The 14,658-nt window shown below is 43.7% G+C and overlaps 1 protein-coding gene across 2 annotated transcripts; it reads left to right on the forward strand.

Moving 5' to 3' along the window:
- The first annotated feature begins 1,556 nt into the window (after positions 1-1,556).
- On the forward strand, positions 1,557-14,303 carry CLEC5A (C-type lectin domain containing 5A). 2 transcript variants are annotated; one of them, XM_020911021.2, is made up of 7 exons: positions 1,557-1,728; positions 2,221-2,319; positions 3,322-3,381; positions 5,610-5,669; positions 5,983-6,119; positions 10,735-10,841; positions 12,432-14,303. In XM_020911021.2, the coding sequence occupies exons 2-7, from the start codon at positions 2,241-2,243 to the stop codon at positions 12,544-12,546; spliced, it is 558 nt and encodes a 185-aa protein (XP_020766680.2). In that variant the 5' UTR covers positions 1,557-1,728; positions 2,221-2,240; the 3' UTR covers positions 12,547-14,303. The 2 variants fall into 2 exon arrangements, with proteins under 2 accessions (XP_020766680.2, XP_070320350.1); XM_070464249.1 differs by lacking the exon at positions 3,322-3,381.
- Positions 14,304-14,658: the final 355 nt, after the last annotated feature.

The following is a 14,658-nucleotide window of genomic DNA, read 5'->3' on the forward strand; positions in this document are numbered from 1 at the left end:
ATCTTCCCAGCCCAGGGCTTGAACCCAGGTCTTCTGCATTGTGGGTGGATTCTTTACTGCTGAGCCACAAGGGAAGCCCTGTTTTAGCAGAGGATGGTAAATAATACACTCAAGGGTATGTCCACACTGGGTTATCTGTGGACCATCTCAGCAAAAAGTGAAACTAGTCAGAAGATACACTTTACTAGAAGAATTACAGTGGTCCAATCGTTGAATAAATCAGGTAAGTGTATATGCAATAATAATGATATATCATCAAAAATCTATATTTTGACTTGAAGGGATACCTGTAATACAGTGTGAGTTTAACCTATAGTGCCTAGACTACAAATAATGTATACAATATGATCCCAGTTTTCTAAATGACCCAGTATCTATCTACCTATCTACTTACCTATCTTCTTATCTACCTGATCATCTATAAAGTATACACACCCAGAAATGTTAACAGCAACTATCGCTAAATGTAAAATTTTATGAACATTATTTTCTCAATGTTTCCTTGCCAGTATTTTCTAACCACTTTTAAAAAATATTTATTTATTTATTTGGCTGCACCGGGTCTTAGTTGGGGCAAGCAGGTTCTTTGACCTTCACTGGGGCAGGTGAGTTCTTTAGTTGTAACATGCAGAATCCAGCTCCCTGACCAGGGATCGAACCCGGGCCCTGTGCATTGGGAGCACAGGGTCTTAGCCACTGGGCCACCAGGAAAGTTCCTTTAACCATTTTTTATAATTAGTGTGTGTTTGTCACTCAGTCGTGTCCGACTCTTTATGATCCCATGGACTGTAGCCCACTAGGCCCCTCTGTCCATGGCATTCTCCAGGTAAGAATACTGGAGTGGGTTGCCATTCCCTTCTCCAGGGGATATTCCTAAACCCAGGGATCGAGCCCGGGCCTCCTGCACTGCAGGCAGATTCCTTACCATCTGAACCATCAGGGAAGCCCCAATGAGTACACATAGCCTTTACAGTAGGAAAAGTATAATAAAAGGAAAACTTCAAATGTAATATATCCTTGATAGTAAGACTTCAGTATTATTCACCCTCACCAGACCCCATGTATCCAGCAGAGCATGCTTGTAAATACTGAATAGTCATCAGCTTCTCAAGGCATGAGGCCAGGGAGGAGGAGTCCATGATAAAGGGGACTGAGCAGAGAACCAGGTTGCAGTTATGGAAACAATGGGACATATGAAGACCTCCTTATTAAAAGCAGTGACTTCAGATGAATTTCTTTTCTTAAAATTTTTTATTTTGACAATTTCAGATTTGCAGACATGTTGTAAGGAAAGTCCAAATAAATAATTCACACTCTTCACCCAGACTTGTATCTGTTTTTACTACCACATTTTACTACATTTTCTTTCCATTCTACTTCAAGGAGATTCAGACACAGAGAACAAGTCGGTGTTAAGATGTTCCATTTCCTAAATAATCCTACCATCATTCCCCTCTGTGAGAACCCCTTTGGCGGGGACCTTCCTCTTTCAGAAGTTACTCCCTTCCCCTCCTAGCCCCTCCCGCTCCCTTTGCCAAGAACACTGAACAGGAAGAAGTGTTTGCTCAGGGATGCTGGTGAGACAGAGATGATGTAAGGAAGGAAGGACACTGCTCACACACAAGGAGCCTGTTCTCACTGGAGGGGCCTCCACCCACCATACCAGGCACAAGGCCACTGGAAAGATCCCCACCTGCAGACCAGCCCAGCCTTCCAGGGAGACATCAGGTGAGTCTCTGTCTGTCCTCTCTATACAGATTGTTGGCTCTGCTCCCATGCAAAGGACCTCAGGGACACGTCCTGTCTGTCGGACTCCTGGCATAGTTTTTTGAAGGTGACAACTTCTGAGAGCTTAGACCGTATGACCAAGACTACAAGTGAAAGGCTCAGGGAGCAAGGATCATTTCAAGGTTAAGGGTTCTCAAAGTCCAGGAGAGGGTTTATTCATCAGACAGAGTTTAAGAGCTGCAGATGGGAACAGGATTGAGGCTGAGAGCTAGGGGTGGCAGAGGAGAGGCAGCACATCAGGTTCAAAGCTTCCCCAGGAGCACAAGCTCCTCCCTGTCTTCTGGGTATGTGCTGGGTCTTCTCCTTGTGTCTATCAATGTCAAGCCGGGCTTCCCAACCCCTAAGGGTTGCTCTGAGAGTCAGGCACATTCCCTGCTGGAAAGAAGCCTTGTCCTAGATTCCGATGGTGATATTGTGCTCTCATGCCCACAGGCCTCCTCATCTCCTGCATCATGAACTGGCACATGATAATCTCTGGGCTTATCGTAGTGGTGCTTAAAATTGTTGGAATGACCTTATTTCTGCTTTATTGTGAGTATCTGATTAACCTCTTACCACAACTCAGATTGTACTGTTCTTGACCCTTTCCCTAGGATGCAGGGTTGAATATAAAGGTTAAATGCTCAAGACTTTCCAGCTGAGGGCAATTGACTGCCCTTCTCATTCCCAGACACACACACAATAGGCAGAGTCCCTTGGTCTACCTTGGAGACACAAAACAGAGCAGTGTCTGATGATTAGACTCTCACACAAAATTTTTGCTACTAGAGTATTCGTTGGGTAATCTGAACTGAAATACTCTGCAGTGCGTGTTATAGTTTCTAATTTGAAAATACAGCTCCAGTCCAACCCAGTGATAAGCTGTGGGGCGTGCTAAGTCGCTTCAGTTGTGTCTGACTCTTTGCGACCCCATGGACTGTAACTCGCCAAGCTCCTCTCTCCGTGGGGATTCTCCAGGCAAGAATATTGGAGTGGGTTGCCTCTCCAGTGCCCTTCTCCAGGGGATCTTCCCAACCCAGGAATCGAACCCAGGTCTTTTAAGTCTCTTGCATTAGCAGGTATGTCCTTTGCCACTAGTGCCACCTGGAGCTACTTAAAGGTTAATGGGGTTTTACCGGGCAAGATAGTCTCCTTTATGTACACAGAGACTAATTCATCCAAATGTTCAGAAAAAGAGGCCTCATATCAAAAGATTTTACCACAGTTGCAGCAAGTAAAATCTTCTCCAGCCTCAGAAGCCTGTGGGGAAGATAAATGAGGAAGGAAATGTGATTTGGAGGCAACAGTTGGGTAAGAGGTATCAACCATATGGCCCAATCTCGAGGTGCAGTTTCCACCACATAAGAGAGGAGGATGAGAATGAGTGAATATATCCACAGGAAACACATGCCCACCTTGGCTGACCCGAGTCAGAGAGCTCAACCTGTCCCACTGACAGGTGTTATGTCCCACCAGCCCCAGAGTAACGTCTGTCTATAACACTCACTGCACAGCCACCTTTGGGGCTGAGTCAACCGCTGATTTTCTTTGCAGTCCCACAGATTTTTGGCGAACATAATGTCATCTTCATTCCCACAGAGAGCTCTGGAACAGGTAATGTACATGAAAATAACCTCCTCTCCCCCCTCCAGGTTCTTCTGTGCTTAAGTCTTAAAGACCTTTCTCAAAGCCTCCTTCCCCTAGACATTCTTCTGTAGAATGAGTTTGTCAAGAGCTGCTAATTGTTAAAAAGATGGATGAGTTCCAAAACTCCTATGTACAACATAGTGACTGTAAGTAATAACAGTGTATTGTATGCAAGGAAGTTGCTAGAAGAGTAGATGCTCAATGTTCTCACGACACATACAAAAAAGATGATTTTGCTAGGTGATGGAGGAGTTACTGACCTTACTATGTTGATAATTTTGCAATAATACATGTATTAGATCATCATGTTGTATATTCAAACTTATACAATGTTATGTGTCAGTGATATCTCAATAAAGCTGGAAAAGTAAAATAAATGCAGCACACCCAGAAAAACAAAGATCTTCTAATTAATTTTCTTACTTTTAGAGATGAGAAACCAAGACTAGACTTGATGACATTTCAGATCCTCTTTTCCTTTTGGGAATGAGGATGATTTGTGTATAACTAGTGTAATGTGATATGAAAGTACTTTATAAACCCTGTCATTTAAAGAATTGTTTAACGAAACCCATGCTCCACAAAAATCATCAAAAATTATATTCAGTACCTTTTTTTGGTGCTAAGCAGTATGCTAGACCAAACACAGAAGGAGACTGAAAACAGGAGAAACTAGTCAACTATCATTCTATAAAGCACAAAGTCCAATGCCAGAAGCTATGCGGATAAAAACATGTCAGGCACAGCTCTCCTTATGAACCCCACCTCCTTTTGAAGCTTTTCCAAGGATTTCCTTCTCACTTGCTCTTAATACAAACTTATTACTAGCCACATCTTTATCAGAAAGATAATTTCTTCTTCATCTTTGTCGCAACTGAGGCACCCAGTAAGTACAGTGAGCCAAAAGGAGGAAACGCTCATGAAATATGTATACAGTTCTGTTCAGTTATAATCCCCAAGTTGTTTCTAATGAAATCCAGGTTATGCTATATTACAAAGAGCCTTTGAATAGGGGACTAAAATAAAAAGTGAATGCTAGCTTGCACATTTTATATATGATTTTAAGTAGCTAATTGGCACCTGGGTAAACTAAACTGGTCTTCAACCACCATGGACAAACAACTGGTCCAGGAAAAGTCTGATCAACCTCTGGAGCCACTATAACCACCCACTCCAACAGCCAGTGTTCCCCCAAAATAATGAGGCCTCTTGGAGGCCTACTGATTCTCCTTTTATGTTTAAAGAGATGAATGGGCTCTTCTCTGCCCACAGGAAATCTCTGGGGACTCCCCTGGCAGTCCAGTCTGTGCTTCCACTGTGGGGGGCATGGATTCAACCCCTGGTCAAGGAAATAAGATCCTACATGCCATGTGGCATAGCCAAAAATCAAAAGAGAAACCTCTGGAATGTCCATCTGCCTCCTTGTCTGGCAACATCCTCTAGTTCTGAATCTTGTTCCAGTTAGCACAGTCCTTAGAGCTGATAATTGCTGATGAGAGAGTCAAGAGCTGCCCATCGGGACCATGGGTTTTCACATAGGGTTTAAGGCACACCCCAGCAGTGGGGAGAGAAGCAAAGGTGCTATGTGGAGCCTGGAGAGGCAGCACTCCAGACAGCTCTTTGGGGAAAACACTGTAAAGGGTACAGATGAGAAAGAACAGGGAGGTTTCCTTTCTGGTACTAAATGCATCTATTCCTCTTCCTTTCTCCTGCTCTTTTTCTTGGCATCTCACACGGTCAAAAGTATATGTGTGTGTGCTAAGTCACTTCAGTCGTGTCCGACCCTTTGGATTATAGCCCACCAGGCTCCTCTGTCCATGGGGATTCTCTAGGCAATTATACTGGAGTGGGTTGCCGTGCCCTCCTCCAGGGCATCTCCCAAATCCAGGGATCGAACTCGCATCTCTATATCTCCTGCGTTATCCGGCGGGTTCTTTACCACTAGAGCCACCTGGGAAACCCATCAAAGGCACATATGAGACCCCAAAAAGAAGACACAAAATAGGACCTGAGGCAGGTCAAATAATAGTAGTAGTTGGATGTAGTTCACGTTCCAAAGAAAAAAATCTGAAAAATTCCAACACAGAGTAGCAAAGAGTCCCTTATTAATTCCACTGTCCATTCTGGACATCTGCTGTGACATTTGTGTATCGCATCCATCATCCGGCTATCTTCAGGTTTTCTTTTCATTTCAGTTCCACAGATTTTGGGGAATGGCACTGTCAGCTTCACTCCAACAGAGAGCTATGGAACAGGTACAGCGCATGCTTATAACCCTCTCCACCTCCAGGTTCTTAGGTAGTGAATTCTTAGAGACTTTTCCCATTGTCTCCTTTCTTATGAAACCGTTTGACCCAATGGGGCCATAGTGACCTTATCATCATTCCCTTCATGTTACAGACAGGGAAACTGGGGTCAAAGTGGATGAAATTTCTTCCTGGATTGAAGAGAATTGTATTGATATAATAATTCTAAAGAAACCCACTTCCTACTGTCTTATGATTCGCTCCCAAGATGCATACCCAAAACCCCACTAATCTCATCCTCTCTTTTCTTGGATTTCTGTAGTCTGCCCCAAGGGGTGGGATTTTCATCAAGGAAGATGTTTTTTCTTGTCCAAATCGGAATTGCCTTGGAACAAGAGCATGAACTTTTGCAAAGAAAAAGGATCCACGTTGGCCATCGTCAACACACCAGAGAAACTGGTGAGCCCATGGAATGGTACAGAAAAGCAGCATCCCTTCACCAGCCTCACTGGGTGGAGTTGAGTTGGTGGGGCAATTTGATTTGTGGAGCAGGGAATGGGTGGAGGTGGGATGGAGACGGGGTGGGAGGCTCTTCTCAATAGCAGTGGGGTGTGTTCCTCAGGCCCATTTGAGCTAATGAAATCCACACTCTATGGTCTCTCCCATGATCAGTGTGTTGGGGAGGGGCCAGAACATTTAAAATACAGGGAATGATTAAATGAGCCAATGTGTATAAAGCTTTTAAAACTACGGAATTCTTCACAGACATGAGCTGTTAATATTTGATCCCAATCAGCCTAATAAGTAAGGAAGTTTTTAAATAACAAAATTAGTAACATGCAAAGCAAAGAATCAGATCATAGTATTGGGATTGCAGTGTGCAATTATGAGAGTAAAAATAGCTCACACTATGTAAAAAGCTTAATTATCTCTTTTTATCATAATAATAATTCTGAGGAGTTATAGTTCTTTATATTTTATATATGGGAACACTAGGAAAGCACCTATACTCCAATAAAAATTAGATTTTAAGAAGAGAATTTTCATGCTTAAATAAATAGAATAAAATTAAAATATAAAAAACTAGGGCACAGGAAAATAATTTGATCAAGGTCATATACCTAGTAAATGACAGCACATGGAATTGAATTGAGATCTCTCTAAGTCCAAAACCCACACTCTAATCAATTTTAGGGCTTCCCAGGTGGTGCTAGTGGTAAAGAGTCTGCCTACTGGTGCAGGAGACAGACGCAAGAGATGCAGGTTCAATCCCTGGGTTGAGAAGATCTCCTGGAGGAGGAAATAGCAACCCACTCCAGTATTCTTGCCTGGAGAAGCCCCAGGGACAGAGGAGCCTGGTGGGCTACAGTCCAGGGAGTTGCAAAGAGTCGGATACGATCGAGCAACTGAATTTTAGGCCATAATTTTAGTTTACAGTTGCCTCTCCTTCAAACCCTACAGATTTGCTGAGCACTAGACATTGTGCTGCACACAGTATTCTAGCTTCTTTCTGCTCTTCCCTTCACCCTTCTTCTAAAAAGCCCTGTGGTGGTGAAGAGTTTATGAGAGCATCTCTGTGAATCTCAGTAGTAGGTGCCCAACAGTGAGCAGGGATCATGATGATACAGCTCTTCTAGGTCTATGGACCCAAGTGGGAAGGGAAAATGCCTTGAAGAAGATAGAAAACCAAGAGCAAGACAGAGGGCAGAAAAGAGAAAAAGGAAAGAACAGGGCAATGGGAAAGGACGTCCATAACCTCTTTTCCTCTACTAACCCCTTATGAGTTGATATATTTCAAAAGCCATCCTTGGCATTCTCTGCCACTTACACTCATGCTAACCCCAGAAAAAGGTCATCATGCCAATGGCTTGCCGATGACTCTCATATCCGTATCTTCAGTTCCCTTTCCTAGACCAGACAGTGAATCACATTATACTTTGATGTCTCAAAACCACCACAAACATACCATGCTTAAAACTTAAATCAAGTTTTACCCCAACTGCTCCTCCTCTTGTATCCCAAATACTGGTGAGTCATCATGTCAACCGAAATGGAACACCGACAGTTTTCTTGAACTTCGCCTTTTCGTTTCCCCCCTAAATTATCTGCTAACCAAGTTCCTTCCCTGCTATCTCCACAGCAAATCATTCAGCTCTCCCCTGGATTTCTTTGGGATTCTTCTAATTTCTCTCCTTGCCCCTAGTTTTGCCACTTCTTACCTATTCTCCACAGATCTGACCTACTAACTGGTCTAAGGCTCTAAACTATCTGTGTCATTTTCCAAAATGAAGTGAGTTATAGTTCGGTTTCCCTAGCATGACATGTAAGCCTTGTATGGTCCAGCCTCTGCCTTCTCTCCAATCCTGTGTCTGCACCAACCGAATTCAGCATCTTGTAGTTCCACAGATGCTCCAGCCTGTGGCGCTAGTGGTAAAGAGCCTGCCTGCCAGTGCAGGAAACTAAGAGGAGCGGGCTTCGTCCCTGGGTCGGTAAGATCCCCTGAAGGAGGAAATGGAAACCTACTCCAGTATTCTTGCCTGGAGAATCCAATGGACAGAGGATCCTGACGGGCTACGGTCCATGGGGGTCACAAAAAGTCGGACACAACTGAAGTGACCGAGCATGCACGCACACTCTGCAGTCTGCCTGTGATCTAATTACTTCCTTTTCCAGGAAGTCCAATCCTGACCACTACCCCCACCCCCCCCCCCCACCCCCCGCCACACACACACCCTGCTCCTAGCACTTGCCTTACCATAGCTATCTCCCCAAATCCATCTCACATATTGCCTCATATACAGTCTTTATATAGACTCCGAAATCCCATAATTATTCACTTCCTCCTTTCTCCCTGGGCATGCATGCGTGCTAAGTTGCTTCAGTCACATCTGACTCTATGAAACCCCATGGACTGTAGCCCACAGGCTCCTCTGTCCATGGGATTCTCTAGGCAAGAATACTGGAGTGGGTTGCTATGCCCTCCTCCAGGGGATCTTCCTGACCCACGTATCCAACCCCCATCTCCTGTGGCTCCTGCATTGCAGGTGGATTCTTTACCTCTGAGCCACAGCGGAAGCCCTCCTGATCCATATCTAATATATATTTCCTAAAAGCACTACACCTGGGCTACCCTTCTATGCTGGTCAACTCATCTATCTTCTCTTATTAGATCTGTGGATTTTCAACATGTTGGGATAACTGATGTTTTAGAAATGGTGGTGAAATCTATTCATCTCTTTCCAGAAACATTACATAAGCACAATATTTTGAATAAAATTCCAGTGGTTTTATAGATCCCTGTAGAAACCATCCCTGCTTCCAGCAAGAGACAGAAGGGTTAAGAACCCTTGTTTCAGACCATGGGTCAGCAGACATTTTTTAAAAACATAGATGGTATATATTTTACACTTTTCAGGTCATATGTTCGCTGTCACAACTACTTAATAGTGCTATCATAGTTCAAAAGCAGCTATACACAATATGTAACAAATTGCCATGGCTTGTTCCATTAAAACCTTGTTTATAAAATTTTGCTCCAGTCTGAATTTGACCCACTGCCCATATTTTGCCAACCCATTTTAAATCATAATTTCTTTTAAAAAAAGAATCAAATGTATTTCTGTATCTCCAACCTAATACAATGCCTGGCACACAACACATACTCAAAAATAAAAAAAGTTTACTAATGAGTAAATCTGGTAATCAAATTTTAAAAATAATGAAGTATTTCAGGGAAGAAAAATATTAGGAAAGGAGGAATAAAGGCAGTAACCATGGGGATGGAGAGAATATTTAAGTGGACTTGAATAGCCACTGATAATGGGAGGAACGTGAAGAATACAGGAGAGTCCAGGGGACTCCCAGGTTTCTGGCCAGAGTGATTTGTGACCCATTAATTTAATGCAGAAAGTAAGATGTCTAAGGTCAGTGTCATTTTAGCAGGCACTCAATCAGTTCAGTTCAGTTCAGTCGTTCATTCACGTCTGACTCTTTGTAACCTCGTGGACCGAAGCACGCCAGGCCTCCCTGTCCATCACCAACTCCCAGAGTTTACCCAAACTCATGTCCATTGATTGAGTCAGTGATGCCATCCAACCATCTCATCCTCTGTCGTCCCCTTCTCTTCCTGCCTTCAATCTTTCCCAACGTCAGGGTCTTTTCCAATGAGTTGCATCAGGTAGCCAAAGTATTGGAGTTTCAGCTTCAACATCAGTCCTTCCAATGAACACTCAGGACTGATCTTCTTTAGGATGGACTGGTTGGATCTCCTTGCAGTCCAAGGGACTCTCAAAAGTCTTCTCCAACACTACAGTTCAAAAGCATCAATTCTTCAGTGCTCAGCTTTCTTTATAGTCCAACTCTCACATCCATACATGACTACTGGAAAAACCATAGCCTTGACTAAACAGACCTTTGTTGGCAACTGATTATTTTTTGTGGCATTATCTGCTTTGGCAACACACTTTCAAATCCCCCTGTTTTCCCTTGCCGAGTGTTCAAGGAATTTACTTGATCCAGTCTTGCTGCTGCTGCTGCTAAGTCACTTCAGTCGTGTCCAACTCTGTGCGACCCCATAGACGGCAGCCCACCAGGCTTCTCCATCCCTGGGATTCTCCAGGCAAGAACACTGGAGTGGGTTGTCATTTCCTTCTCCAAGATGATCCAGTCTTACTTGGAATGTAAAACTTCTGGCAATGAAAATAATCCTATGCTGAGTAGATCAAAGAAAGGTTTATTTGAAATTACCCTTTTTTAGACGGTATAGTACCCTCCTCCTTCATTTTCAAAGCATCAGCATCACCTGGGAATTTATTAGGAATGCAAATTCTTGGTCCCTTCCACCAGACTTACTAAACCAGAGCTCAGCAGTCTATGTGTTAACAAGACTTCCGCATGATTTTGATGCTCTGAGTAAAATGAGAATTACGTCTCTAGGGCTGATGGGCAGTGCCAGGGATAGCCAGCCTTGGAGTCCTTTACTTGTTCCCAGACAGATATAATCATGAGTCCATTGGCACAAAGGAAGCAGAAGAAAAGAACTTTTTTCTGATTGTTTTATCTCTTTAATTTCTAGAAATTTCTCCAGGACATAACTGGTGCTGAGAAGTATTTTATTGGCTTATTATACCAGCCTGTAGAGAAAATGTGGCGCTGGATCAACAATGCTGCGTTTAATGGCAAGTATGTGAACATCTCACATTTTTCTGGGATCTTAGCTGCTTCTAGAGACTAGACCAGAGACTCAGTGGGTTTGCCCTGGAACAGCACAAAGGCTTAGACTTAGCTGCATGTTCTCTCCCTCTCCTTTATTCCAACCCACTTATCCCCAGAGACACATTTTTGGGGTAAATTTTTTATTATGGAAAATATAAAATATTTCTGAGTAGAGAGGACTGTTCATTCAACAAATTATTTTATTTTAATCAAGATCCAACCAAATCCCCATACATATTATGTTTGATATATCTCATAAGTATCTTTTAACCCAGAGATCACATTTTTTTAACTAAGTTCTTACAAGTTCCCCAGAGATGGTTTCTCTATCTAAAGAAATGTTATTATAAACAATTTGTCTATGCCTTAAAGCTATTAAACTTTAACTCCCAAGAGCTATGTCCTATGTATCATTCCATGGCCATAGCCATGGTGAGGAACATGACATTCCCAGCAGACCTATGAAAATGGTGAGTCAGATAGAAAGCAAGTCAGTTCCCCAGACTGTAACCAGCTGCTCACAGAAAGGAGTAAGTGAACATTCATTCAATGTCTACTAAATGCAAGGCCCTTGCTAAGCACTTTACACGTCATTCCTGGTAGTATTCACAATGATGCTACTAGGAAAAGCCTTTATTGATTCCCATTTAACAGACAGCTGAACTGAGGCTTAGAAATGTGTTGAACATCACAAAGCCAGGGTGTGGTAGAGCTACAATTTGACCCTGCATCCACTTGGCTCCAAAACTTATGTCCTTCCCATGAAGCCAGACTCTTTCCAGTCAGACTGAAAGACAGTTAAAAGAGGTATGAAAAGACCAACCAAGTTTTTCACAAAGCCAGCTGGTGTCCAGGAAAGGAAGAGAAATCTCCTTCCTCCTTCTCCTCTTGGGCCTCCTGTTGAAAACATAGGACCTCCAGCACTAAAACACTATGTCTGGGAGAAAAGGGGACAAACAACCCATGAGGTGTTTCTAACCAAACAGAGTGAATTAATCCAAGATAACAAGTCCATAAAAACTCACAGGAGAGCTGACAGGAAACCATCAGTCTTTGAGCTGGATTTGGGGATGCTGCTGCTGCTGCTAAGTTGCTTCAGTCGTGTCCAACTCTGTGCAACCCATAGACGGCAGCCCACCAGGCTCCTCGGTCCCTGGGATTCTCCAGACAAGAACACTGGAGCGGGTTGCCATTTCCTTCTCCAATGCATGCATGCATGTTAAGGCACTTCAGTCATATCCGACTCTGTGCAATGCTATGGACAGCAGCCCACCAGGCTCCTCGGTCCCTGGGATTCTCTAGGCAAGAACACTGGAGCGGGTTGCCATTTCCTTCTCCAATGCATGCATGCATGTTAAGGCACTTCAGTCATATCCGACTCTGTGCAATGCTATGGACAGCAGCCCACCAGGCTCCTCTGTCCACGGGATTCTCTAGGCAAGAATACTGGAGTGGGTTGCCATTTCCTTCTCCATGGGGATGCTGAGGGGGTATCAGAACCAGGAAAAGGCAGGGCTGAAATGACAGGCTTTAACCATGCTTTCTTTTCCCAACTAGCATTACCAATCAGGGTCAGAATTTCCACTGTGTGACCATAGGTCTAACAAAGACATATGATGCTGTTTCATGTAACATCACCTACCGCTGGATCTGTGAGAAGAAAGCCCAATGATGCAGCTCTCTGTGGCCTCTGAAAAGAACAAAAAATATACTACAGAGACAGCAAAAGAGCATGTTGGCAATTTGGACTGATCCGGGAGATACAGAACATTAGATTCCTACGTCTGTCTTCCACAGGTCACTGGAGAACCCCCTAATAGCTCCTCAGTGCTAAAGCACCAGGCCCTCCACAAACATACTTGCAGACACACAGCTGAGGCAAACTCCTCATTCTGAGTCAGCAACTCCCCGAGACCCTATTTCCTGAGAAAGTCAGACCCGTGGCTTTCGATCTACACGGGTCAACTGATCAAATGATCTCTTTATCCATCTGTCTACCAGTAGAGGTCCTAGGCTATTGGAGGAAATCAGCTTCTGCACTCCACTTTGGGGGACTGGATACTATTAATATCACCAGGAGACAGACTGTTTGATGGAGACAACTGGGTTGGTACAAAGATAGAACCAAGAATTTCTGACTGATCAACAGGCTTTTTCTGTCCTCAGAGCACATGACCATACTACCAGGGAGAAACTGCAGACTGAGCAGGTGTGAACATTATTTAAAGGGCAGCAAGGGTGGAAGAGGGATAAACTCAGCTTCCGGAGCTCACTTTTGTTCCCAAGAGACCCCTGTTCTCATGCCCTCCAGCCTGCCTGGGGAGGGACAGCAGAGGCCTTCTTCAGTCTGCTTTGAGGCCAGGCCTAGGAATGGGCTTCTGAGCTAAGCTAGGACCAGAGACAGCACTGTTCATGGGAATGGAGAGGGGGCTGGGCAGGGCGGAATCTGCTAGGAAACCTCTCTGAAGACTACCTAACACCCAAGATGACCACACTTCAGAGAACTGAATCTCTGTTCTTCAGCAAAGTCCTAAAGAAATAAGCTAAATATTTCCTTGGTCTTGGCCTGAATCTCCATTTTAATGGGTTTTGATGACCTGACTGTGTTTGTTGACTATATATTAAGAATTTGGTATAGTTCCTTGGGTCCCAGTAGTCATAATATATTCCTGCCTGCAGTTCTAGAGAGATCATGCTGCCAGGTACAATAATATACTGACCCCAAAGACGCCAGCACTGGTTGGTACCACCCTGACCCAGGACTGGTCCAGCTGACCACAGAGTAGAAAAAGAGGAGGACCGCTCAAGGAGACATTGGGTGGAGGCAAGTTGTGGGCATTTGGTAGAAAGGGAACAGCAGGGACACAGGAAAACCATATGCAGGAGGAAAAAGAGTTCATTTGGCCATACTGAAAGAAAGGCCAGGAAAAGGTAGATAAGTCTTGTGGGCATCCAGTCTGTCCTCTGTACTTGCAGGAAGACATCAGCTACAGACCCTCCTCAGTACGTATAAAAGAGAAAAGAAATCTGTTTGTGTTTTAATTTAACAAGAATTAAGCCATAAGAACAGACTCATTGGAAAAGACCCTGATGCTGGGAGACTGAAGGCAGGAGGAGAAGGGGACGACAGAGGATGAAATGGTTAGATCGCATCACTGACTCAGTAGACATGAGTTTGAGCAAGCTCTGGGAGTTGGTGATGGACAGGGGAGCCTGGCATGCTGCAGTCCTTAGGGTCACAAACAGTCAGACACGACTGAGTGACTGAACTGACTGACTGAAGGATAAGGGAAGTCTGCATAAAACTACTAGAAATTATAGTCACCCAAGTAAAGAGATCACCATTTATGTCTAATAAAAATGTACTACAATGATTGTGAACATCACTTTTTGTATGTCAAATTAAATTGATGACAGTTTTATATTTTATTACAACACTAAGCTCTGTTTCTATATTCCTAGGCTTCCCTATTTGGGGTTAATTAGCATGGCCACTTACAATGTTTAAAAATGAGATTAACACATTATGTGTTAGAACTTGCTTGAAGGAGGTTATTAGAAGCATTGGGCTGGCCAAAAAGTTTTCATTCAGGGTTTATCCCAAATGAATGTTTGGCCAGCCCAACAATTTGCATCTTGATGGGAGTGGATGTTGGAATATTAGAACTCAATGGAGATACAAGCTCTCTGATGGTGTCAGTGACAAGCAAGTGCTACAGGGAAGGAAGGGGGAGGTTGAAAGTGTGGTGAAGGAAAGAATGAACAGAATTCTGAGCTAAAGTAA

Source organism: Odocoileus virginianus, chromosome 1 (genome assembly GCF_023699985.2).
Source record: "Odocoileus virginianus isolate 20LAN1187 ecotype Illinois chromosome 1, Ovbor_1.2, whole genome shotgun sequence".
Lineage (NCBI taxonomy): Eukaryota > Metazoa > Chordata > Mammalia > Artiodactyla > Cervidae > Odocoileus > Odocoileus virginianus.